The sequence below is a fragment of the Phyllostomus hastatus genome, unplaced genomic scaffold (assembly GCF_019186645.2).
Source record: "Phyllostomus hastatus isolate PE091 unplaced genomic scaffold, TTU_PhHast_1.1 phas_contig_477, whole genome shotgun sequence".
Classification (NCBI taxonomy): domain Eukaryota; kingdom Metazoa; phylum Chordata; class Mammalia; order Chiroptera; family Phyllostomidae; genus Phyllostomus; species Phyllostomus hastatus.
In genome coordinates this window covers 5,159,077-5,184,837 of record NW_025333889.1, presented here as the reverse complement: position 1 = coordinate 5,184,837, position 25,761 = coordinate 5,159,077, and the positions used below count along the sequence as shown (strand labels likewise).

Here is a 25,761-nt window from a genome sequence, read left to right as displayed (position 1 = left end):
CCCTCCACCCTGCACCCCTGCCTCCCACCCACATTCCCCCCCGTTAGTTCATGTCCACAGATTGTACATAAGTTCTTTGTCTTCTCCATTTCCCATACTTTTCTTAACCTCCCCTGTCTATTTTGTACCTACCATTTATGCTTATTATTCCCTGTACCTTTTCCCCCTCTCTCCCCTCCCCACTGATAACCCTCCATGTGATCTCCACTTCTATTATTTTGTTCCTATTCTAGTTGTTTGCTCCGTTTTTTTTTTTTGTTTTGGCTTTAGGTTCAGTTGTTAATAGTTGTGAGTTTGTTGTCATTTTACTGTTCATATATTTGATCATCTTTTATTTCTTAGATAAGTCCCTTTAACATTTCATATGATAAGGGCTTGGTGATGATGAACTCCTTGAACTTGACCTTATCTGGGAAGCACTTTACCTGCCCTTCCATTCTAAATGATAGCTTTGCTGGATAGAGCAATCTTGGGTAGGTCCTTCCTTGCCTTTCTTGTCTTTGAATAGTTATTTTCAGCCCCTTCTTGCCTGTGAGGTCTCTTTTGAGGAATCAGCTGACAGTCTGATGGGAACTCCTTTGTAGGTAACTGTCCCCTTATCTCTTGCTGCTTCTGGGATTCTCTTCTTCATCTTTACCCTGGCTAATGTAATTACGATGTGCCTTGGTGTGTTCCTCCTTGGATCCAATTTCTTTGGGACTCACAACCGGGACATTAAGGTGGTGGGCCTGACCCATGAGCCTTTAAAAACACAGAGCTTTCTCGGGCTAGTGACAGGCGTCGGAGAGATTCAAAGCAGGAGGAGCCCACGTGCCGTTGCTGACTTGAAGATGGATGGGGCCAAGTGACCGGAAATGAGGGTGGCTTCTGGAAGCTGAGAGCAGCTCCCGGCCGGCAGCCAGCAAGGAAACGTGAATGAACTTCGGTCCTACACCTGCGGGAACTGAATGCTGCCAGTAACAAACACAAGCTCGGAAGAGCAGCCCGAGATCCAGGTGCAGTGCAGCCAGCCAGCGCCTGGACTGCAGCGTGGACAGAGAAGCTGCTAGAGAAAGAGTTCTCGCAGCCCGCCCTGGCAGAGCCAGACCCCACGCACCGAGCACTGCAGTCGAGACATATTGGCCATTTTATCGGAATGGCGCCACCCAGGGGCGGGGAGCTAACACTGCAAAGCCTGAACTCCCTAATGGCGTGGAGGTTACGGATCCTGCAGGGCAAAACCACGAAACACTGGATTGGGGGTTGGGGTCACGCTGGGAGCTGACTGATCGGGGGTGAGGAAAGGGTGATGGATCATTTGATCGGATCTTAGGGCCAGCTCTGACATTGTCCCTGGGTCTGACCTCATGGGAAAGTGGCCAGGGGTTGTTCTACCTTAGGGCTCAGGAGCTGACACGTAACTGCTACTTTGGCCTGCAGGTGTTCCTACTCTGACCATTAGTGGGGCCGGGCTGCTGTGTTCTGCAGCCTAGAGGGGTTGCTGATTATCTGGGGGAAAGGCTAGGTGTCTGAGGGCTAGAGAGGGCGGGGGCCACACAGACAGAGCTAGGATTCAAAACTAAATGCAGCTGGAGTCATAAGGATCCTCGGGTTCAGACCCGGCCTTGCTGTGCTGGCCTAGCTGCTGCCGGAAAGACCGAAGTGGTGAGAGCCTTCAACACGCTCCGTGATCGACCTGGTGTTAGTGCGCAAGACGTCGGCCCTGCGAGAATTTTTACGAGTTTATTGGGGCCAAACTGACAACTGCTGGGAAGCAAAATCTTAAGGCAGGGGCGTCAGACCCATTGTCACTGGGGGCCACATCAGCCTTGCTGTTGCCTTCAAAGGGGGCCGAATGTAACATTAGGACTGTATAGATGTAACTACTCCTTAACAGTTAAGTGAGAGCTTGGCACTGCCGCTGGGTAGAAACAAGGTACCAGGCCGAATAAAACAAGGTGGAGGGCCGGATTCGGCCCTCGGGCCTTGTGCTTGCCACCTGTGTCTTAAGGGATTGAGAAAATACTCCAGAGTATGGCGATTTTGCGCCTTAGTTTATAAGTTACAGTCAAAAGAGGCGGCTTACCAGGGTTACCTGAAATCCATGGGTGATAGGTTAGGGAGGCGGGAAAAAGCAACACATGGAAACTTTGGGATTGGATAGAAGGTAAAATGATAGACCCCCATGTCTTTTACGTGGGCGGGTACAGGGGAGGTGACTCTGTGGAGGTCATCATCTGAGAGGTACAAACAAGCTCTTTTTAAAAATGTTGTTACATGTATCGGGGTCACATAGGCTCAAGGTCATGACCAGCTGAGGGTTTGTACGTGACTGACGTTAAGCCATAACGTTTAAGCCGTCGGTTTGGTTATAACACGCGTTTCCTAAGGATGCGCAGTATGCGATGGCGAACCGTGTCTGAGAGACGCCGCCGCGCACTCCGACGTCAGCGTCGGTGTGGTCACCTGTTTTCACAAACTCCGACGTCAGAGTCGTGTTTTATTTTCATTTACTATTGCAAATGGCTGGGGACAGATATCAGATAGTCCGAGAGATGTTGAAGAACTTCAGTGAACGCAACTCAAGTCGCTCATCAAAATATTTTTTTAAAGTGTTATGGAAAGTATTTATGCCTCCAGCATAGCAGTATAGTCTGCGGTTGCAAACTGCAAACTGCATTGTTGCAAACATTTTGCAAAGCCAACCGTTGAAGACTCTGATTCATTCACGTGAAAGAAGCTTTCTGGTCGTTATTTTTTAGCAATATCCATGCTTCCATCACATGAAAAGTGAAATTTTTGTTCTCTGGTTTTATATTTCTGTGTTCATGTGATTGTTCTTCCTCTATGGCTTTTTTCTTTGAGTCCACTTGATCTCCGAGTGGGGGAAAGGGGGTCCCAGGCAGCTCCAGACTTAGATGGCCCTTACAGTTCACACTCCCGAAAGACACAAAACGAGTGTCTCGTCTGACATTTCTGGCAAGAAGTCAAAGGGAGACTGTAGTCAGGCCGGTTCATGCCACACGACCGAGCATGAATGAACCCGCGTCCATAGCAAGAGCTGAGCTCAGGGGCGCGTGAGCCCCACTTGAACCGCATGGCCTGGGTGGAATCATAACACAACAGGGCAGGCAGGGAAGGATGCGCCCCCCAAAGAAAGGGGTTATGAGGCAACAACAAAAATGATAGACTCGCCCCCAGAACCTGGGGTTAAAGGGGGCCCTCACGCTCCTCAAGATCTGATGCTTCCCACCCTCAGGGCCCCGGTGAGCCTGCCCTTCCCCACTCCCCTCCTCACAAGACTGGTTCTTCCTTGGGCACCAGGGGTCCTTCTTGCTGTCTGGCTTCCATCCGCCCTGCCCCCCAGAGTCCGTCAGGATTGTCATTTGTGGTCAGCCCTAGTTCAAGTACAGAGTTCGCATCAGTTTCCATAGGGCTCTCAGGTCTCTGAAAGTCTGGAGTTGTGGCTTGAACCCCAGATTTGGGGTGAAGAAAGGTGGACCCAGGGCAGAAGAAAGGGAATAAGAATTTCAATTTTCTTTGCACTAAAAAGGGGCCTGCTTTCCAAACCTGAGCCTATGTTGGTTATCTATTGCTATCATACCAAAACTTAATTATTTTCTTTTAAAAGATTTTATTTATTTATTTTTAGGGAGAGGGGAAGGGAAGGAGAAAGAGAGGGAGAGAAACATCAATGTGTATGCACCCCCCTACTGGGAACCTGGCCCGCAACCCAGGCATGTGCCCTGACTGGGAATCAAACTGGTGACCTTTTGGTTCACAGACCAGTGCTCAGCCCACTGAGCCATATCAGTGAAGGCCCAAAACTTAACTATTATTGTTTAAAACAATAATAAATATCTCAGGAATCTGGGAGCAGATTAGGTGGGTCCGCTGGCTGCAAAAATCCTCAAGAAAATATTAGAGAATCAATTTAATAGCACATAAAAAATACAGCTCAGTGAGCAAACAGTTTGCATAGCTATTCATCCAGAGAAGAGAAACAAATATCCAACAAGCACACGAAAAGATGTTGAATATTATTAGTCATTAAGGAAATGCACATCAAAACCACAATGAGATGCTACTTAGATACCTCATTAGGATATGCCTATAATCCATTAGGATGGCTATTATCAAAATAATGGAAAATAAGTACATGCAAGGGCATGGAGAAACAAGAAATTAACTTGTGCGTTGCTGATGGGAGCGTAGGTGGCGCGGCCGCTGCGGAAAGCGGGCGGGCACTCCCTCAGAAGCCACTCGATCCAATCACTGATTCCGCGCCCAGACATACTCCCAAGGGGACTGAAAGCAGGGACCCCGGCAGGGGCTTGTACATCGACGTCCACGGCGACGTCATGCAGAACAGCCAAAGACTGTGGCCCTCTGCAGGGCGAAGGAATGGCCAGGGCGGGGCCCTCAGCAGGAAAACGAAGAGGGCGGGAGGACTCGCAGGCTGAGAGGGACTTCAGAGGCGCGCGTGGCTCTCGTTGGATTGCTGATTCGAATAAAGAAAGTGGAAAAAAGTTAGGAGACAACCACGGAAATCTGAACACTGAATGTTTGACATTAAGGAGTTAGTGTTTCATTTAACTTTATTATTTTTTTTAAAAAAAAAAGCTTTTTAAAAAAGATTTTTATTTATTTATTTTTAGAGAGGGAAGGGAGGGAGAAAGATAGAGAGAGAGAAACATCAATGTGGGGTTGCTGGGGGCCGTGGCCTGCAACCCAGGCATGTGCCCTGACTGGGAATCGAACCTGTTAACACTTTGGTTCGCAGCCCGTGCTCAATCCACTGAGCTACACCAGCCAGGGCTTAGTGTTTAATTTTAAGATAGGCCCTGGCTGGTGTGGCTCACACCCCACCCCCAACTGGGGACCTGACCTGCAACCCAGGCACGTTCCCTCACCGGGAACCGAACCTGCGACCCTTCTGTTCACAGGCCAGGGCAAGGATCACTAACTTCTGAAGACACATGTTGAAGTATTTACAGACAAGATAATATAATATTGGGAAAATGTTTCGGATCACCCAGAGCGGGGAAGGGGAAGAAAATGAGGGACAGATGGCACCAGCCTGGACAAAGCTGGGGGGCCGGGGGCTAGGGGGTTCATTATCCTAGGCATGCTACTTCGATATTTGCTTGACAGTGTCCCTAGTAAAAGATTTTTTTTACGTTTTTTAAAAATATTTTATTTATTTACTTTTAGAGAGAGGAGAAGGGAGGGACAGAGAGAGGGAGAGAAACATCGATGTGTGAGAAACATCAATGTGTGGTTGCCTCTCACATGCCCCCAACTGGGGACCTGGCCTGCAACCCAGGTGAGTGCCCCAGCCAGGAATTGAAGCTGCAGTTTTTTGGTTCACAAGTCTGCACTCAATCCACTGAGCCACACCGGCCAGTGCAGTAAGAGAGTTTTTAAAACACTGATTCCAACCCCCAAATTGACATCCGATGGAATGATAAAACACTAGAGTGCTTCTCCTCAAGGTCAAGGGCACAACACGCCTGCCCACCCCACAGTCGTGGGCTGACCGGGTCTGCAAGGTCGCGGTGCAAGAACACGACGTGAAACAACAAGGCAGACAGGGCAAGCACAGCGGCGAAAAGGAAGGTGTGTGATTTGCAGGTGTACGCTTGGTTACTACGAAAACCCCGAATCGACTGAAATATTTCCAGTTTACGACCGTGCAGCAAAGGGCCTACGTGCAAGAGAAGCATCCGTCCGAGCAAGTGCACTCACATTCCCACCTTCTGTGCTTCAAAAGCCTGCGGGCCCTGGACCGCCAGGCTGCCCGGGAGGGGAGCAGGACACCCGAGAGCTGGGGCCAGGGGCGGGCCGGGGAGGGCAGCTGCCTGGGAGGTCAGGCCCCTCCTCCCGGGACCTGGGTGGAGACCCTGAGTCCTCCCGGCTGAGTCAGGGGAGGCCAGGTGTCCCTGAAACCTCATGACCCTTTGCCGAGGTGAGCAATTCAACACCATGGAAACCAGGTGCTCAGAAATTGTTTTTATCCTCACCTGAGAACACGTTTTTTCATCACTTTTAGAAGAGGAGGAAGAGAGAGAAACATCGATGTGAGAGAGACACCCCGATTGGTTGCCTCTCGCACTTGCCCGACAGGGGGTGGAACCAGAACGCTTCTCGGTGTGTGGGGGTGACTCCCCAGCCAGCCGGGCCACACCAGCCAGGGACAGACGCTCAGAAGGGTTGAAAACATTAAAGGGCATACAAGATTCGACAAACAAGGAAGATGTAAAGGTGCAATAATAAAGTAATTGGGTAGCCAGTGAAAGATAAGCCAACTTAAGATAAAAAGTTCAGAATGATAACGTGTGCTGGATGGAACAAGTTATGTCTAAAGCCAAGACCTCAGAAACCCTTTCCAGGTCCGCACCACAAGCAATGGCAAAGAGCATGAGTTCACGAGGGGACGCCCGGACCTCAGTCCTGGGGCGGAGGGCAGGACCCCTGCGGCTGGCCGGGCCCTCCTGCCCCAGACCCGCCAGCCTTGCAGGTTGGGGAGGGAGACCTGTCCCCCGCACCGTCCCGCGCCAGCAGAGGGCCAGCCGCATCTCAGGGCACTGCGGGAAAACCAGTGGCCCATAGGGACCCCGAGCTCCAGGCCCGCAGCTCGTCCTTGCCTCAGAGCTTGCGAAGCGCTTGGGGGTGTGGAACTGCTGGTTGCCTGGCCCTGCCCTCTGCCCAGGGGCTGGGCTGGCAAAGGCTGACATCCAGGTAGACAGGGCCTTCTTTGTCCCTGGGCCCAAGCGCTGTCCTCGTGACCTGTCCGGGCTTCCTCGGATGCCCTGGGCCCCCCTTCTGCCACCAGCACCGCTGACAGTGGCTGGGCAGGAGACGCCACACACACAGGCAGAGGGGACAGTCAGTCTGCGGGCTCCAGCCACGGCTGGGGGCTTCCGGGCCTCCCCTTGACCTTTGGGGGAAGTTTCTTTGTTTCCCTAGTTGGTCATCCGATTTTTTAAAAACTACTTTACTTCCCTTTTCAATACCTATATGGACACGGCACAAAGTGACCAAAGAGAATCTATAATAAGGGAGAGTTCCTCTTCCCCACTGCCCCCCAGTCACCGCATTCCAGTCCCCCAAGGCCCCCACTGCCACCTGTGGCCACGGGTGCTTCCCCACAGGGACACAGGAGGCTATTGTCCCGTTCACCTTGCACAAGCTCAGAGAGCCGGAACACCTGAAAACAACGCAGAATGCGAGGCAGGCTACAGCAGGGATTAAGGCAACGCTAGAGAACAAGAAGCCAGAAGGCACCCCGAAATCTGTTCACGCCCATAAGGGTGACAGGGAAAAGGGACTAAACGAAGGAGAAATGGCCACACTGGATGCAACATACAAGAACGAGCTGCACAGGAGATGCACATTAAACACACAGAAAAAGAGAAGCGGAAGAGAACTTTCACTTCTCTTTAAAGTGAAAGAATGGGGAAGGGTGCACCGGTCACCGTCCCCTCTCCTCCCGGGACTCAGCTCCGTGGCCCGATGTCCCTGAGGAGGCTCTGCCCACTGCTCCCCGTCGGTTCTCTCTTTGAGCTTCCGTGTGGATGACGCACCCTGGGAGAAGGATCTTTGTCCTCTGGCCTCCTAGGTTCTCGCCTGGAGCCCCCGTGACCAAAGACAGATTGGTAAGAGAAGAGCGTACAGATGGACTTAATACACCGTGCGCGTGACCCGGGGGCCTTCGGGAGGCAAGGAACTCCTGAAGACACCGGAAAACCTGGCTTTCTTTCGTTAGGTTGGATGAAGAGTGGAGAGTTGTGCGAAATGTAACGGGACCAAAAAGATTCGAGAACAAGGACCTGAGGGTTAGTGTAGTCAGCCGGGGGAAACAGCAGGGTCTGCGCCTTCAGAGTTCCGTTGCGACCCTGTGACCCTGTGGTCACCTGTCTGCAGAGATGAGGGTGCCCCTCCCTCCAGACGTAGAGAGGGCACCTCTTCCGCAAGCAGCTGGGATAGACCGGCGTCGGGGAAGCGTCAGAAAGGCCCTGCGCCTGCCACCCCTCGGTCCCCAGTTGGAGTATTCAGTGTCCCAAGGGGCCACGCATGGGGTAGCGTGTCCTGAACTCCACCAAGAATTTCCGGGGTCTGTCTCCGAGTTTAGCGATCCTTCTACCGTTAAGCCCTTCAGGTGATATTTTTCGGATAGTTTTTCAGTTCTGGGATTTCCATTTGGTTCTTCGTTTCCCTCTCTCTCTCCAGGAATTCCCCACTTCTTCATTTAATATATTCACCTTTTCCTGAAAATCATTTTCCTTAAATCATGTATAATGATGTAGGTAAGCCCTTGCCTACAAATTTCAACGAGTTTTGACTTTTTTCTCTTGATTATGTGCCATATTTTCTTTTTTTGTTTTTAATTTTTTTTACTTATTAATTTTAGAGAGAAAGACAAAAGAGGGAGAGAGGAACAGTTGATTTGTTGTTCTACCTGTTTATGCATGCATTGGTTGGATCCTTGTATGTGCCCTGACTGGGGTTCAAACCCTCAACCTTGGCATTTCAAGACGATGCTCTAACCAACTGAGCCACCCGGCCAGGCGCATGTCCCACATGTTCACACTTCATTATATGTCTGGTGCTGTGTTCTGCCTGCTGGATATTGTGTATGATATGCTGGAGAGAGTGGATTCTGTTATCTTCCTCTGGACACTGTTGAATTTTGTTCCAGTTACTAATGAAATTCTCGAGAGATTGCAGTATGTGGGGGGCTTAGCTCTAGGCTTTGTTAGGATGAGTCTGTTTTCCTCAGGCCTGGAATATGGCTATCACTTCTAAAATATGGCCCTGCCCTGGTTGGTGTGGCTCAGTGGATTGAGCACTGGCTGGCCTGCGAACTGAAAGGTCACTGGTTCAATTCCCGGTCAGGGCACCTGCCTGGGTTGCAGGCCAGGTCCCCAGTTGGGGATGTGCAGGAGGAAACCAATCCATGTTTCTTTCCCTCTCTTCCTCTCTCTCTAAAAATAAAAATCTTTAGAATATGGCCCTTCTGAGTTTCAAAGAGAAACCTGAAGTGTCTGTCAATCCCCCCTAACTGGGCAGAACTTGAACTCCACACTCTCCCTGGCAGCTCACGGCTGCAGGACCCCACGGCCAGGGCTCGCTCACTGCCCTGGGCTCCCTGGGCTCCCTGGAGCCTCGCCCTGTGCACACGCACCCACTTCAGGCTCAGCCGAGGACCTGCAGCAGCTGGTGGGCAGATTTGACGGCTTTCTCCTCTGTCTCCCTCATTCTCAGGGAGACGTCCACTCTCAGACTCCAATGGGACTCCTCGGTGAAGTCAGGCCGTCTTTCTGCCGAAAGTCTGTGCCCGAGGAATCACTGTCTGGAGGGAGGGGCGCCCTTGGGGGGTGGGGGGAGCGGGGTAAACACGGATCTCACCTGGTGTCCTCACCTTATGTCAAGAAAGGTATGTCCTTGGGTTTCTGGTACACCTCTGAAACTTGGTTTTTCACATTCGTCTAGAGTTTATCATTAGTCCATTAGAAGCCGCTCTGCCATCACCAGAGCCACTCCCTAACGAACTGTCTTTTAAATGTCACCACATGCTGTCTAGTACATCTCTATCATTCTATCACAAAAGCTGTTCTTCAGTATTTAAGTAACTATTCTAATAGTTGTTTCCCATTGTAATCCCTTTCTTAAGAAGTCATTTTGAAAACATTTATTCTAAGAGAGGTTCAAAGGCTTCACCAGACTGCCAAAATAATTCCCAACACAAAAATGCTGAGAACTTTAAACGCATACTAGGAACTCCCGGACTGAAGATCCTCTCCCATCTGGCACCGTGGCTTGCCTCGGAATTGGGGGAGGAGTTCCTCCAGGGCTCCCTCGCTCGTCACCGAGCACCTGCCACATGCCAGGGACTCTTCCAGACCCACGCGCAGACCAGTGAACAACACCCAGTCCCTTCGCCCAGAGGCTGGCAGGAGCAGTTCAGCTTCCCACGAAGGTGGGCCGGCAACCACCCCTCCAGGCCGTTCTGCTGTCTGCGGTTTCTGGGCTTATGAGGAATAGCCATTGGTTCACATCTACTAATGGGTTAAAGCCAGTCCGTGGACAGGCCCTCATCCCGCGCCCCCGTTGGTTCTTTTCCTCCCCTCTTCACCCCAGCCTACTGCCGCAGAGCCTCCCCTCTGGTGCGGCTGCCCACCCCTGACTGCCCACCTCTGACAGGGGCGGGGAGGGAGTTTCAGGCAGGGAGCAGGGATCACCAGTCAGATGCTCCGGGGTGGCCATCGGCGGAGGGAGGACTGACCACTGGCTGGAGCTGCAGCCTCTGACCCGCCCTGAGGGAGCACCAGAGGGGCGTGGGGACCTAGGCCACATCGTTGAGAGCCGAGGAGTAGGAGGCAGGAGCATGGGCCTTCTCAGCTGGGCGACGAGGGAAGAGGAAACAGCTGGGCAGGGAGGTCAGGTCAGGGGACACTCTGTTTGGATGGGGCAAGCTTCGGGCACTGCAGAGCTGAGGCCAGAGACGGAGACACAGGGAGATAATCTCGGCGGACCCAGCGTGGGCAAAGGGGATAGCTCGGAGAGAGCGCAGAAACATTCAGCACATCTCAGTTCGCGGGCCCCGCCGGAGTCCACTTCCCCGGGGGGCCTGCAGCGCCTCTCCAAGTGCCTCGCGTGCACTCCCCGCGTACTCACAGGCCCTTTGGCTAGCTTGGGTGCGGCCTGGGAGTTCCAGAGCCGCGGGCGTGCAACTCGAAACGCGCCGCCAGGCTTCCCGCGGCTCCGACGGGTTTCCACTCCTGGGGCTGTGCTGCCACCTGCTGGAAGGGACGGCAGAAGCAGCGACAACCATTTGCTGGAAGGAGCCGACCGCTTTTCTAAAATGGCTGCGAGGTCCTCACCCAACCCCCCGAACCAGAAACCGGGCCCCAGGGAGGCCGGAGAGGATGTTTACAGGGTCTGACCCTGAACGCCAGCCCGCCTCTCCCCAGCCCTGCAGCGGAACCCCCGTCCATCACCTTCGTTCCACTGGCAGCGAGCGTGCCTTGGGTCGGAGCCGCCCGTTCCTGGGGCCGGACTAGTCCCTTAACGGGGAGGGATGGGGCTGCGGGAAGAACCCCGATTCGCGCCCCCACCTGCCCCACAGGTGTGTGGAAGGGCGGCGGTCAACACTGGCGCGCCGCGGGTACGGTGTCCGCATGGCTTTATCGGAGGTGAAGACCCACTCTGTGGCAGGGCAGGCACCCCTTCCAGCACCCGCCCTGCCCGCGGGCCCCGGGCCCCCTGCAGTCGGGCTGCTGAGCCTGCCTCCCTGCCCTCCCCTCGGCCAGGGAAGCCACCCAAACCCCAGTCCGGGCTCTCGGAAGTCATACCGAGCACTGAGCACGGACCTCGGGGCTGAGCTAGCTGCAGTCCGCGGTCACGCTCCTGGATGGCCAAACGGCCCGCTGCACTGTCAGGTTTGCCTGAACGCACAGGCCTGCCAAACGAGGAGCAAGGCAGCCAGCCGGGCAGGTGCCCACTGGGAGAAGGCCGCAGAGTAATGGACAAGGCCCTCCCTGTGGTCATCCTCGACGGCTCTCAGGAGACCGGAAGACCACTCCCGGACCCCAGGCAGTAGTTTGAAGGAGCCAACTGCCATTAACGAGATAACGACACATTCAGGGCTGAGACCTGTCCTGGCCGGGTAGCTCGGCGGGTTCCATCCCCGCTCAGGGCTAACATCAGGGGAGAATGGGAAGGGTTCACAGGAAAAAAGTATAAAGGACACATGGACAAAAACTAGGGGGGGTAGAAATGGGAGGGAGGTGGGGAGGGATGGGTGGGTGGGCTGGGCTGGAAGTCAAGGACAGAAAACTGTACTTGAACAATTAAAATAAAAATAAAATAGCTACCAACAAACCCTGGCTGGTGTGGTTCAGTGGCCCGAGTGCTGGCCTGCCCACCAAAACGGTGCTGCTTCGATTCCCTCAGGGCACAGGGTTGGGGTGCGGGGCAGAACCCTAGTTGGGAGAGTGCAGAAGGAAGCTGACTGATACTTTCTTCCTTTCTCCCCTCTAAAAGTAATTTTTTTTAAACAATCAGCCACCAATGAACGCACAAATAGGTGAACAATGCATCATGTGTCTTTCTCACTGGAACCAACAACAAAAAAGAGAGCTGAGTCCTAACCCAATATGCTCGATGAACTCGAACTGGAACTTCGAGGATTGAGTTGGCCAAGGGTCATTTCTGGAGACCTCCCCTGGCAACCCCGAACTTGTATCGACACTCACCCCTCAAAGCTCTGGTCCCAGGAGTTTTGCTCTGCTCTAAGCCTTTAGTACTCGGAACAGGCAGGTGATGTGCACACGGCCTGCGTGTCCCCATCCCGCTGGCAAAACTCAACCAAGACAAAGCGGAGCTATCCAATACATCCTCCGGGTCAGCGGCCTTCTTTCCTCTTACCAGCACTGTCGTACACTTTGATCTCATATTTTACTAGTCTGATTAATACAGGTTTTTGGGGTTGGCTGTCTAGGTTCAAAATCTCAGCGCTGCACCATCTAGGGCACTGTTTTCCAACCAAATTCATCCCGTTAGCCCCTTGGCCTAAACATCCCTAGGTTTTTTTGTTTTTACTTTTAGATAAGGGAAACGGGAGGTGGGGGGAGGAACATCAATGTTGCCCCTCACTCACCCCCTCCTGGGGACCTGGCCTGCAACCCAGGCACGTGCCCTGACTGGGAGTTGAACCTGCAACTCTGAGCCACACCAGCCAGGGTTCATTGGCCTTTAATTTTTAAAAGGGGGGTGGAAGGCAGGGAATGCCTAGCAGAGGCCCTGGCCGGGTGGCTTCACTTACTGAAGCGCTGCCCCCCACACCGAGTTCTGCTGCACATAGTACACTGTGCCCACACTTTCCGAGGGGGCAATACGGATGTGCATTGCACACGGCAACACTGTAAGGGCGCACGTCATACACGGGAGCGCCCTATGCATGGCAAAACACCACACCAAAAGGCTGCCGGTCAGATCCCCAACACAGGCCCATATGGGAGGCAACAGATCAGTGTTTCTCTATAATCAACATATCCTTGGATGAGGATTTAGTAAAACTAATCAATCAAAATGTCTGGGTCGTTACACATTTTCTGCAAAGCCAAAGGTCTTTCTTGGCAGTTTAACCTGAGGCCCGTCTACTGGATAGGTAGTTTCCTCCCCAGCTGCCGTCCCCAAGTCTCTGAATTCCCTTCGCTAGTCACTGGCTGTTCCAGAATCCGCGCTCACAGCCACGTCGCCTGAGGCCCGTATTTCCTGAGCACTGTTCGTCCAGCCGGCTATTGAGCAGAGGCCACACAGACCTCCGTTCCACCAAAACTCGGGGTTGGGGCACTTGAAACCCGAGCACCAGGCACTTCCGTCGGGGGCGGGGCGGATCCGAGGTGGCAGAGCCCCACCGCCACCGCCGTTCCAGGAGAAACACTCTAGGAAGTACAAGTCTGGCACCAGAGTTTAGGACTTTTAATCTGTCCCAAAGTTGCTGAAGCAAAATCATGATAAAACGTTCTGCTTTCTTTTATACCCCCCAACACACACAAAAAAAACTATTTGTAGGAAAAAATGGTTTTGTACATGGGAAGAAACAATATAAATTCAAAACAGATAAGGGTTAGCTCTATCACTCCTCTCTTTAAAAAGTTTATATGAATATCCAGTCAAAACCAACGGGGCATCTCCCTTGAAATGTTATCTATACGGGTTTCCCAGTAGACCACAGGGCTATGCGCTGTCTCGGAATGTCCTTAGAAGGCTCTGCCATTGATCAGGGAACAGAGTAAAAACCCCAGAGTCCTTTCTTTCAAACGGAAGAGGGAAAGACAGGAATAGAAGAAACTATTCAAACTTCGTCTTCTTTCCTTGTGGCTTGTGGTCGCCGCCGCCTCCTCTGCCTCCCCGGAAGCCGCCTCTGCCTGCAGGAAGGGGAGACGTCATTCAGGAACAGGAGCCGAGCTGCCAGGAGGAGCTCTCCCCTCCCCAGTGACGGGGCGACTGCGCGGCCCTCCTCGATCCTTACCTCCAAAACCTCCCCGGCCTCGGCCACCGAATCCTCCTCGGCCTCCTCTGCCACCACCTCGGCCTCCAAAGCCTCCTCTGCCTCCGCCGCGACCCCCAAAGCCACCTTCACCCTTAGGCTTAGCCCAGTCCAACGTGACTTTGTTCCCATCAATTTCACCATCTTCCATGGCCTCCTTGGCTGCTTTGGCATCTTCCTCACTGTTGAAGTCTACAAAACCAAACCTAGAATGCCAAGTGAAATTACCCATTATACAGCAGAGATACAGAATACGTGCCAAAGCTAACCTCACGCAGTGGCTAGTGATCCCCGAGAAAGTAGCCTCACTCAATGGAGAAAAGGCCCGAAAGACCAGAGCAGCTCTCGCTGGCAAGCTGGCTGACAGCCCGAATACCAGAATGTCTCACAGAACAGCAGGATGTGCCTCTGAAGACTGGAGGCACAGCAATGCTAGCTCTGTGAACTGTCTCTTCTTCTCGTGCGAATCCATAAACTGCCACAGACCGACAGCAAGGAGCTCAATGAGAAGACACACAGACGGGCCCCCCGCGTCGCTGCCTGCAGCTTACCCTTTGGAAGATCCCGTCTCCCGGTCCGTGACTATCCTGGCCCGGACGGAGCCATCGAACGACTCCTTTAACGTCTCTTCTGTAGTCTCCTCGGACAAGCCTTTGACGAACAGAGTTTTGGACGGCTCTGGGGAAGAACAAGATAAACTGTTTAAAATCCTAATTCATGACGACACGCCAGACTTACATGTTTAGAATAACTACTGGCCAAGAACACTTGTCTTAGCAGAATCCTGAAGAGTCTCTATGAGAAAAAGAAGGTAATCTCAGCAAACTAATGCTTAATGAAAGCCAAGGGCTTAAATCAACTGCCCCCTCAAGATTAGCTGGGTCACCAAAGCACCTGAACTGCCGCCTCAGACGGCTCACGGAAAGCAGAGCCCACCCAGACAGGGCCGCGGACCCCGGGTGCACACCTGCTGCTCAGAGTCGACGGGGCTGGATCAGAACTTGACTATCTAGAGGAATTTTCTTGGGATTTCATCAATTATTTCTCAGACAATCAGTCATCATATCCAGTGTCATGGACTCAGCAGCAACAGAAACCCCAAGTGTTCACCTCTAGACCTGACCAAAAAGCGACAGCACGGCACCGAGGACAGCCATCCCCCGACCACGAGGCCCTGTTAATGGTAACTTACGGCTTCTTGCATTAGGTGATCCCCTGGGTCCTTGCAACTCCAGCCTGATTGCTCTGCCCTCAATTTCTCTCTTATTACAGGAATTTAAAGCCTCTTTAGCATCTTCAAATGAAGCAAATTCTATAAATGCATACCTGAGAACGAACAGCCAATATTTAGAATTACCAAGCTGGTGGCTCCTTTGCAACCACATCTAATGCCACTGAGCCTTTTCCCTCAAGCACGTAAACCATGTTCTTTGTTTCACACAGACTTGTCTGAAGTAATCCCGCTTCCAAAAGCCAGGAAAGCACGGTTTTACCTATCTATGCCAAGACACTCTTCCAGACCAGAGCAACACCACAGAGGTACGAGTTATCTTACCCTTTAGATTTGCCATTTTGGTTCTGGGCCACTTTGATAGAGGTTGCCTTCTCAAATACTTCCTGAAGAGTTTCTTCTGTTGCACTGTAGGAGAGGTTGCTCAAAACCAGAGTTTTTGATTCACCTACAAATAAAGAGATGCCACATTAAGACTGCGAAACAGTGGTTCACAGCTGCAGTCACAGCTGTTTACCTTGTTAAGAATTTCTGTGCTTTGCCCTGGCGGTTGTGGCTCTGGACTGAGTGCCAGCCTGTGACCCGATCAGCACATGCCTACGCTGTAGGTCAGGTCACTGACTGGGGGCATTTGAGAGGCAGCCAACTGATGTTTCTCTCCCCCCTTCCCATCTCTTTGAAAATAATTAAAATCTAAAAAAACAAAAAACAAACAAACAAAAAAAAACCAAAAAAATCTTTTCTGTGCTTAGGAGCATTAGCATACTATTTTCTCAACATGTTAACATTGATGCAGATGGAATCCCCACCGAGTATCTCAACACACCGAGTACCTACTATGCACTGTGTTCTGCCTCCTTCTATTCCTGTCGTGTCAGGTGTGTAAGCTGACTACTGGGCTGTATATTCCTAGAACAATTCTCTAATTTTAAAATGTACATAATGTAAGTTATTTAAAGTCTAAAACATACATACACAAGCAAGTCAGAGCTATGTTCTAATGCAAAATTTCATAGATACTGAACTACTATTAACAGAGGTGTAACCTGCTTAATCTACACCTATATTCAAATTAATCAGTCAACTTTATATTCAAAGTTCAAAGATGCAAAGGATCTCTCTCCATCAATTCTGGAACTCTGTAGAAAACGTATACATTCTTACCACTCCAAGTGCTATTCTTTCCACCTCTATAGTCTTGATTTTGACCTTTCTCTCCGGTGTAGTACAGGGAAATGGATCGCCCATCTATTTCTGTTCCCTGCTTTTCTTCCAAGGTTTTCTCTGCATCAGCTTCTGTCTTAAATTCAATATAAGCAATCCTGCAATACGGGGAGGGAGGTGCATTAAAAACCCTAAGATTTCACTTTTCAAACCTTATCATTCAGTACAAATGTTTTCATCTCGGCGACATGACCTTGCTTTAATTAAGCACAATAAATATTTTATACTAATGTCTGCCTGTGGTTTTTTGCCATCTTCCACTTTTCGATCAAAACTTTCGCCCCAATACACAAAGTTTGCCAAATACCCCTAGAAAACTTGTTCACGGCAACCCTAGCCACTGTGCCTCATCGTCACCCCTCACAGCGCACTCACTGTGCACTGGGCACAGTTCATGGCGCCTGGAAGGCATTAACCCATCTCTGAAGACACCGAGTTAACTGCGTTACCCTCAGTGTGCGGGTTAAGAAATTGAAGCATATGTTATAGACGAATTTGCCCAAAATCATACACCTAGGGAAAGTTAGATCAATGTTTCTTTTATAAATTAGAAGTGGATTAATTTTAACGAAACTCAACAATCCAGTAGACACAAAACATACCCTTTACTCTTTCCATCCTTGCTGACTAATCTGATCTCCATGGCATCTTCAAACACTTCTTTTAATTCGTCCTGAGTAACTTTATAAGGCAGATTTTTAGCCAAAAGTGTTCTCGCATCTCGATCTAGATAAAAAACAAAATGAGCCAGATGGGTTAAAAAACCTCCCTTGCAAGATACTGAGAAACAGAAAAGTCACGTTTAAGATACAATCCGAGGCCCTACAATGTACAAGACGCTCTGGCAGTACGGAGACGCAGCAGTGGCAAGACAAGCTGCTGTCACAATGGACATCAAACCATGTGCCGGACACTTACAACCACCTAGTAGGCGCTCAGTATTTTTTAAATTTAAAAAATCATACACACATGAAACATGACCAAGTATATGAAGGATACAAAAATAACAGTCAAGGACCTGATCTGGTTCCAGGGAGGAAAGGCCTCTCTGTGCTAACTTAGGTACTGGCACACCTTGTTTTATTCACTTCGCTTTACTGTGCTTCATACGTAGGTATTGCATTTCTTCTTTAAACTAACTGAAATCAAGATCCTCCACCAGCAAAAAGGCTGCAACTTCCTTACTATGACGCTTGATTACGGTGGTCTGAAACCAAACCCACAGTATCTCCAAGGTATGCCTATACATCTAACCATTTTTTGTTTGTTTCTTGTCTGACTTGGGAATTTGTAACACCAGCAATCAGTGCCAAACACTGTTGTGAACATTCAACATTCTCAATCATTCAACCCTCAATACTATGAGGAAACCAAAGGAAAAAGGCTCAACTACTTAACCTGGCCAATTAAGACTAGAAACATTTCCATTAACAAGTTACCTATAAGCATCACAATTACCTAAAGCAGACCCTGACCGGGTAGCTCAGTTAGTTAGAGTGTCATCCTGATATACCCAAGCTGTGGGTTCAATCCCTGGTCAGGGCACACACAAGAATTAACTAATCAACATGTAAGCGAACAAACAAAAAGATTCTTTCTCTGAAATCAATAAAATTAAAAGCTTTACCTAAAACAGTACATACCTTTTTTACTGTCTTTTCCCTTTGGTTTTTCTAGTTTAATTTCATTACCAAAGACTTTTAAACCAGTGAGTTCCAAGGCTTTTTCTAGGTCTTCAGCAGATTCAAAATCCACATAGCCAAACTTCCTTTATGGGGGCAAGGCAGAGACACATAATCACAGGTTTGAAAAAGACAAAAACAAGAGCTACACTAACATATTCTAGGCAAGCAGCGGCACTAATGTGATAGTGCAAACAAAGATTTAATTTACAGGCAGCCACTCTATTAGCAAAATAAAGGCAGGCTCTGAAAGTTAGGGATGCAGAGCACGCTCTAAGTCCCAGACCCCATGCAAGTTCACCTTTGAGACTGTCTGCTTTAGCTACACTGCTCATAACGACTAACAAAAGAACCCGTTGAAGCATCTAGATTAAGTGAATCCCGTCTGATTAAAAGCATTCACTATCATGGCTACTTGGTATCTGAAAATTTTAGATAATAAAAGCTTTAAACGCTCATAGCTTATTAAAAATCATTTTGTGAACAAGAGGGGGTTGAAATTGGAGGGAGGTGGGAAGGGCTAAGGGGTGGGTTGGGATGGGAGTAAAAGGCAGAAAACCACCTGAACAATTAAGATAATAAAAAAAATTTAAAAATCATTTTGTGCTATCAAAAGTTAAGGGGCATTACAGAAATTTCGATTTGGGGGCTTCACAATCTGATAACCTACAGGACAATTCATTAATGTCTAAACTCTGAGGACATAGTCAAGCTTCAGGGTAGAGGACCAAGGTTCTAGAAAGGGAGGAAAGAAAGCATCAGCAGACCAGGAAGGATGTGCAGAAGAAATGCTATGGGTCGGCTCTCCCATACTTACCGAGACATACCGATTCTGACATCCACAACAGCAAGATCGTTTTTAGCAAAAACGTCACTGATACCCGTTTTTAATTCAGAAGCGGTTTTGCTGAAGTTCAAGTTTCCAATAAAGAGATTGAAAGCTGTAGTTGGTTCTGTGGCTGTACAAAAAATAAACTAGAATTAATCTAACATAAAATAGGATCGGAACTTCATTTCCAGCACACGTCTGTATACACAGCACATCAGCACGTTGCCACGTAACATCAGGTTTCAGTATTAAGTCCCTTTGTTGTTCATCATGTGTGCTATTGAGTGCCACCCCACCCCCCCAATCCTGCCCAGTTACCAGTTACCTTCCACTTTCTGCTTCTTGGCTTCAGGAGCAGCTTTCTGTTTGGCCATCTCCTTCTTTCGTTTTCCAGGTGCTTCTTTAACAGGCTCTGGGACAAGATTTCAAACAATCTGTGTCACCCACACATAGCCACACATATTCAAACACCTCCCTTAAACAAAATCATACCAGTATAATTTAGAATCTAACTTGATTACCACCTTCCTCTTCATCGTCCTCATCATCTTCATCGTCCTCCTCCTCCTCCTCTTCATCATCTTCATCGTCCTCCTCTTCATCTTCATCATCTTCTTCATCCTCAGCTGTGCTCTTGGCCTTCACAGGAACAGCTTTTGCAGCTTTCTTGCCTTTGGTTGGCACAACCTCCATAGGTTCTTCTTCAGAGTCTGAAAGAGACGCTACCTAGTTAAAAACTCAAGAGAATTATCTCCCATCAACATTTGTTCTAGATCTCAAGGAAAAAAAATACTGTGCTTAGTAATTATGGCAAGAATCAACAGGTCACTTGGAAGCATACCCCCGTATTTTGAAAAAGACTCACAGAATATGATATGTTAAGCATTTTCTCAAGGGCGGGCAATTCCCCATGGGTATCACTCCAGTGCACAAAAACCAGCCCCGAGGACCCCTGGAAGGGCTGTTATCTAGCCCTGTGGTGTCACAGGAAGAGTATGTCTGCATGTGGCACACCCCCCAACCTCACCCCTAATGTATCTTACAAACATGAGCTCAAGGACTACCAACAGAACTCCTTACCATCTTCTTCATCATCCTCATCATCCTCATCATCCTCATCGTCTTCATCCTCATCTTCATCATCTTCCTCATCATCGGAGGCAGCAGTGACAGCAGCAGCTTTCCTCACTTCTGGCTCAAATTCATCCTCATCTTCATCCTCATCCTCCTCATCATCATCTTCACTATCATCATCTTCTTCCTCATCACTATCTTCCTTCTTTGCATTTTTGCCGTTCTTTGCTCCCTTGGCTGGAGTGGCTGCTCCCTTCTTACCAGGGGCTGCCACCAGTGCTTTACCTGGTGTGCCTCCCTTCTTGCCAGGTGTGGCCACTGCTTTGGCTGGTGTAGCTGCTGCCTTTTTGCCAAGAGCTGGCGTAGCTGCTGCCTTTTTGCCAGGGGTGACAACTGCTTTCTTGGCTGGCGTGGCTGCAACCTTTTTTGCTGGGGAAACTATCACCTTCTTTCCTGGAGTTGTGGCAGCCTTCTTGCCTTTCTGAGGAATGATAACCTAAAGAGTAAATAAAACAAACAGGAGTCTATTCACAAACTTAAAAAGCCTTGGTCCCACATAAACAAATGCTAAGTTTTGGCACTGCCTCTGGTTCAAGACCAGGTACGTTAGCTACATGCCAGCACATTAACCACAGGATCACGCTACATGTCCTTCTGTATACCTGAGAGGTTAACAGTCTTCATTTCCAGGGAAAATATCCAAGCATAAAGGATGAACCCTTCACACTTCAAACACCTCTGGACCCAGATCTGTGAATTTCTGGGCCCCACACTCTAACCACTTCAGCTTTGAAGCAGCACACCGTAAGTGTGCTCTGCAAACAGACCACCTGGATACTGTCTGCTTCTCTGTGGCCCTAGGCAAGGTGTTTGAAGCCTCAAATGTTTTTCTCTTCTGAAAATCATTAACAGGACCAACTCTACATGTTGTTTTTAGGATTAGTCATTGATTTCTGTAATTAAAAGCCCTGCACTCAGAAATCTCTAAGTGTTATCTATGGAAGGTGATATAAAGTTCACTGAAACCTCAGTCTTAGAACCAGAGATAAAACGAGGATAAAATAAGCTCAATCCTTACAAAATTAATACAAATTAGAGGATGAGCAATTAGCTTTGATACACACATTACCTATCTACGTTGAAGTCACACTGAAAGGTACTTTCTGTTGGCCACCAGTTTTATCCAGTAATGTGCTGAAATAAAACTTTTGGTTTTCAGCCCTGGCTGGTGTAGCTCAGTGGATTGAGCGTGGGCTGCGAACCAAAGTGTCACAGGTTCGATTCCCAGTCAGGGCACATGCCTGGGTTGCAGGCCACGGCCCCCAGCAACCACACATTGATGTTTTCCTCTCTCTTTCTCCCTCCCTTCCCTCTTAAAAATAAATAAATAAAATCTTAAAAACTTTTGGTTTTCTTCAGAGTCAAGCAACAGTAGCCAGGAGTACCAAACAGTGCCAACAGTGGCACACAGGGAGGTAGCAATCCTCACCAGAGAAAAGTAACGGTGCTTAGCGTTACAGAACTCGTACAAAGAACGGAGACCTGCCTGGAGGCTACAAAACGAAATCTGGGCAGGGTAACCGCAGACCTGGGTGCCCGGCTCAGTACTGCCCCATACAGGACAGCAGCCCAGGCTGTCTCCTCATCTAGCACGTGGGGCTGACATACTGAAACTGGAAAAACGATTTATGTATCATCACGCTAAGCCCTGTCGAGGGCACACGAGGACCTTTTCTCTCAAGCTCAATCAAATACTCACCCTCCCGATGTTCTGACAGGTCAAGGAAGACCTTGGGAAACATTCGACTTACAACAGGACACGTGTGAATGGATACAGCCTTAATTTTGCCTGTCATTTTCAGACCTCCAATACCACCCGGTTTTACCCTCCATTCTGTGTAAAACTGTACACCATTACCTCTTCTTCACTGCTTTCATCATCTTCATCTTCTGACATTTCTTCGTCTTCACTGTCTTCTTCTACCTGCTTCGGAGGGGGAGCCATTTTCTTGGGGTCACCCTGGTTTTTACCAGCCTGAAACAGACGGTTACGGACACGTTACACCTCCCACACTTCCAGGACGACACTCACGTTTCACCACCACTCCCCCTAACAGCGATGTGCGGGGGGGCGTGCAGCCGTCTCGTTCTCAGAGCCCACTTTTCATACATACTGTCAAAGAGCGAAACGTAAGCCCACCTTAAACAAAAAGGTAACTTCAGGGAAGTACCTTCCTCCTCCTGTTGCCTTCATGAAGCGCACCCGTTTTAAAAACGACTTCCAGAACCCATTCTTACACCAGATACAATTTCTTAATACTCAGGAGCCTACAGTCGGGCCACTTTAATGGCCAACAACCCACAACCCTTTACCTAGGGGAAAAGGGTAGTTTCTGTTACCTTTTACCACCATACTTTATGAATTTAAGTTAGGACAACTTAGAGGAAAAAATATACATCTCTTAACTACCTTTGGTCTTCACGTGCAGTTCTCCTTCCCCCGGGAAACCCCGCCCCTTCCAGACCCACTGGGGCCACGTGGGGTACCTCTCAGGCCACCACGTGCGCGCAGCCCGGCACGGAGAGCAGGCGGCAGGACTTCCTTCTGGAACCCACCTCGTGCCCACAGGCCGCAGGCCTCCATCTACAGCAATCCCGCCGCTTCCCGCCTCAAAGCGCAGTCCCCCACGGAGACGCCGCGACTCGGCCGGCACGGCCCACGTGGCGGGCCGCGCGCCCAGACACGTGCGTCGGGAGGCGGGGCCCCGCTCGCGCCAGTCGCAGGAGTTTGGCCTCATCGGTCCACCCCGAAGCCCAGCGCCCCCTCCCCACGCTCAGTGCCCAAGTCTTTCACCGAGGAATATACCACCCACGACACCTGCAGAAGCTCTTCACCGCGCCACCCACCAGCCAAAACACGCGAGACCTCCGCGTTCGTCACGCGAGACTTCCCGCAGCATGGCGCCCTCGAACGCGCCCGGGATGGCGTGCGGGGCCTCCTCCTCGCGGCGGCGCCGCGCGCGCTGCTCGGAAAACAGGCCTCGATGTCCGTGCTTACGCGAGAAAGGCCTCTTACCTTTGCGAGCTTCACCATGATGGCGGCTTATGACGGCCGAGTGTGTGGCGCGTGAGTGGCGCAGATGAGCCCAACGGAACCTAACGACGTCGATGGCGGCCGCTGGTACTGAGGATCCGGAGCGCGTACGTTGCGCTGCCAGCTAGAGCTCGAGACTGAGGCGAAAGACTGAGCCTGCCCAGTAATCGCCTCTGGAAAGACGACGACTGTGCCCTCGTGACTCAGCTTCAACCAACCAGAGTTCGCGCTCATCCCAAGAGCCAATCGCGAACCTCTACCAAGAACGGCGCGGGGCGGGGCCCGGGGGGAGTGGGCGGGCCGAGGCCCCCGGAGGAGTGGGAGGAGATTCCGTTTCGGCGCCCAACGGGGGAGGATTCGCTTTGTGCAAGCCCGGCGTTGATTGGGCGGTGGGCGCGCAGTCACTGAAGCGCTTCTCCGCGGCTCGCGGAGCCTGCGCCGTGGCGCGGACGTTTTTTTGGGGGGCCGCGTGTGGCGGATCTCGGTTACTGTGGGTTCACGCGTCTCCTGTGCCCGGCTGTGTCCGGATCCTGTCGACTCGGGCGGACGTTCTCGACGTCCCCATCCTGCGCTCCACGCTCAGCCTCCGGCGGCCGTGGGGAAAGGAATGAGCCCCCCTTCTCCCTGCTGATGGGCCGCGACCGACGGTTCACTCCGTCGGAGTCCGAGGCCCACCCGAGCCCCGCCCGCCCGCCGACGAACCGGGGCCAGAAAATCCCGTCTGCAGGTGATGCCCTCCCGGGCCACGTGCCTGAAAGTTGCCTCCTGAGGGCTGTTCGTAAAGGCAATAAATAAATAAAAACAAAGGCAGTCGCGTGTGTCTGTGAGATTTACTGTGGACAGTGCACACATATATTTAATCCCAAGTAACCGCGGGTACTAGGTATTTCTTCCTGGGGGGGGCAGGCTTGGAGAGGGAACTTTCTGGCAGTCCCAGCGTGTTATCATCACTTGGGTGGGGAGCTCGGTCCGGCGGACCACTGACCTGTGCCTCTGACCACGCACTGGTTCCGTTGTTACTTGGTGGCCGAGCAGTCAGCGTTACCGCATGGTCCAGCAGTAAGTAGGTCCAAAGAGCCCGGGGAAAGGCTCCCTCGATGGCGGGGGCATGGAAGGTTCTTTCCTGTGCCTTTGCCAGTTGTTCTTGTAGGTGACTGGAGGCACGGTAAATTGGCGCCCAGCCTAACCCAGAGCACTTCCTTCGGTGTCCAGCCTCCCTAGGATACATTCCGGGCATCTGGCCCCTCATTGTGCCTACAAAACCAGGATACCTTCAGCTACGACGCGGTTCCCCAACGGAACTCATGTTCAGAATCACCGCTGGAGATGCTGATTAGAGAGGTCTGGGTTGGGGCTCCGATTTTGTACGTTAACAAAGGCCCGTGGGGGTTCTTGTGAGCAGCCAGGTTATTTTGCAGTCCTTATCAGAGCACTCCTGGGGCTGAACACACGGGAAACCCATAGCAACCCGCTGGGGCGCTTTGACCAGGGAGGAGCCTGGGGCCGTGGCCTGCAGCCTGCTTCCCTAAGGTCTGAGGAGGTCACGTGTCGAACTCGGGGGATGGGGGCAAAGGGGACACCAGGCGACGGGACAGAAAGAATAGCACGAGGTAAGGCAGGGTGGGATAAGATTCTGGTGTTTCCAGACAATTAGGCACAGAGAAAGCCTAATGCACTCACGGGAAGGGGCTGGAGAGATGAGCAGTGGGCACCATCCAGGGACTGAGATGAACTTAGAAATACCGGCGCGGCTGGCTCCTTGTCACGCAGATCTCAGTTTATATAACCTCTTCAAGAGGCCTTCCCCAACCCTCCAGTGAGAAGCGCCACCCAGACTCCCCATCACATCACCCTAATTGCCGTCTGCAGGTACTTACCAATGCCTGGCATGTTTCTTGGCTGCTCATTGTTGGTTTGGTCGCTCCCCAACCATGAGGACACAAGCTTTGTTCTCTGCTGGGTTCCTGCAGCCGAGGTAAAAATTATTTGTTAAATGAATGGGCGATGTATGTGTGTAAAAGAAGCCGCAGAGAACGGCAGTGCAACTTAGTGTTCGAATGCCTTGCTTCGGGTCAGTCTGGGAGAGAAAAATAGGAGTATCTACTACTTACGTAATACCTACTAAGTTTCAAGTGATATTCCAGTTCTTTATAAATTCATTTATTTTTTTGCCCTGGCTGGCATAGCTCAGTGGATTGAGCACCGGCCTGCGAACTGGAGGGTCGCTAATTCGATTCCCAGTCAGGGCACATGCCTGGGTTGTGGGCCAGGTCCTCAGTAGGGGCCGCGTGAGAGGCAACCACACATTGAAATTTCTCTCCCTCTCTTTCTGCTTCCCCTCTAAAAATAAATAAAGTCTTTTTAAAAAGTTATGGAGGAAAACAAATATTTTTTAAAATATTGTATTTATTTGTTTTAGAGAGAGCAGAAGGGAGAGAGAAAGAGAAACATCAATGTGCGGTTGCCTCTCATGCGCATCCTGCTGGGGACCTGGCCTGCAACCCAGGCATGCGCCCTGACTGGGAATCGAACCAGTGATCCTTTGGTTTGCAGACTGGCACTCAATCCAATGAGCCACACTAGCCAGGG

At 50.7% G+C, this 25,761-nt stretch overlaps 1 protein-coding gene and 3 non-coding genes across 5 annotated transcripts; all 4 read right to left on the bottom strand.

The window, feature by feature from the left end:
* Window positions 1-13,452: 13,452 nt before the first annotated feature.
* NCL (nucleolin) lies at window positions 13,453-23,338 on the bottom strand. 2 transcript variants are annotated; one of them, XM_045845816.1, is made up of 14 exons: window positions 23,155-23,338; window positions 21,997-22,113; window positions 20,085-20,574; window positions 19,526-19,714; window positions 19,330-19,416; window positions 18,993-19,134; window positions 18,137-18,261; window positions 17,096-17,219; window positions 16,434-16,591; window positions 15,594-15,717; window positions 15,231-15,364; window positions 14,590-14,716; window positions 14,021-14,244; window positions 13,453-13,916 (listed from the first exon to the last, which is right to left on the bottom strand). In XM_045845816.1, the coding sequence occupies exons 1-14, from the start codon at window positions 23,170-23,172 to the stop codon at window positions 13,840-13,842; spliced, it is 2,136 nt and encodes a 711-aa protein (XP_045701772.1). In that variant the 5' UTR covers window positions 23,173-23,338; the 3' UTR covers window positions 13,453-13,839. The 2 variants fall into 2 exon arrangements, with proteins under 2 accessions (XP_045701772.1, XP_045701773.1); XM_045845817.1 differs by having other exon boundaries at window positions 19,529-19,714; window positions 23,155-23,337.
* On the bottom strand, window positions 14,417-14,551 carry LOC123823284. The gene has a single exon (XR_006786515.1). It is a non-coding gene; the product is annotated as a small nucleolar RNA SNORA75 (small nucleolar RNA).
* Window positions 15,028-15,107, bottom strand: LOC123823286. Its single transcript, XR_006786517.1, has one exon. It is a non-coding gene; the product is annotated as a small nucleolar RNA SNORD20 (small nucleolar RNA).
* On the bottom strand, window positions 19,214-19,283 carry LOC123823285. The gene has a single exon (XR_006786516.1). It is a non-coding gene; the product is annotated as a small nucleolar RNA SNORD82 (small nucleolar RNA).
* Window positions 23,339-25,761: the final 2,423 nt, after the last annotated feature.

Coding starts and splice junctions, on each gene's coding strand:
- NCL (XM_045845816.1), bottom strand. Junction 19,135..19,329: donor CAAGAAGCAGAAAGTGGAAG/GTAACTGGTAAC, acceptor TTTTTTGTACAG/CCACAGAACCAACTACAGCT. Junction 18,262..18,992: donor GTCAGAATCGGTATGTCTCG/GTAAGTATGGGA, acceptor GCCCCCATAAAG/GAAGTTTGGCTATGTGGATT.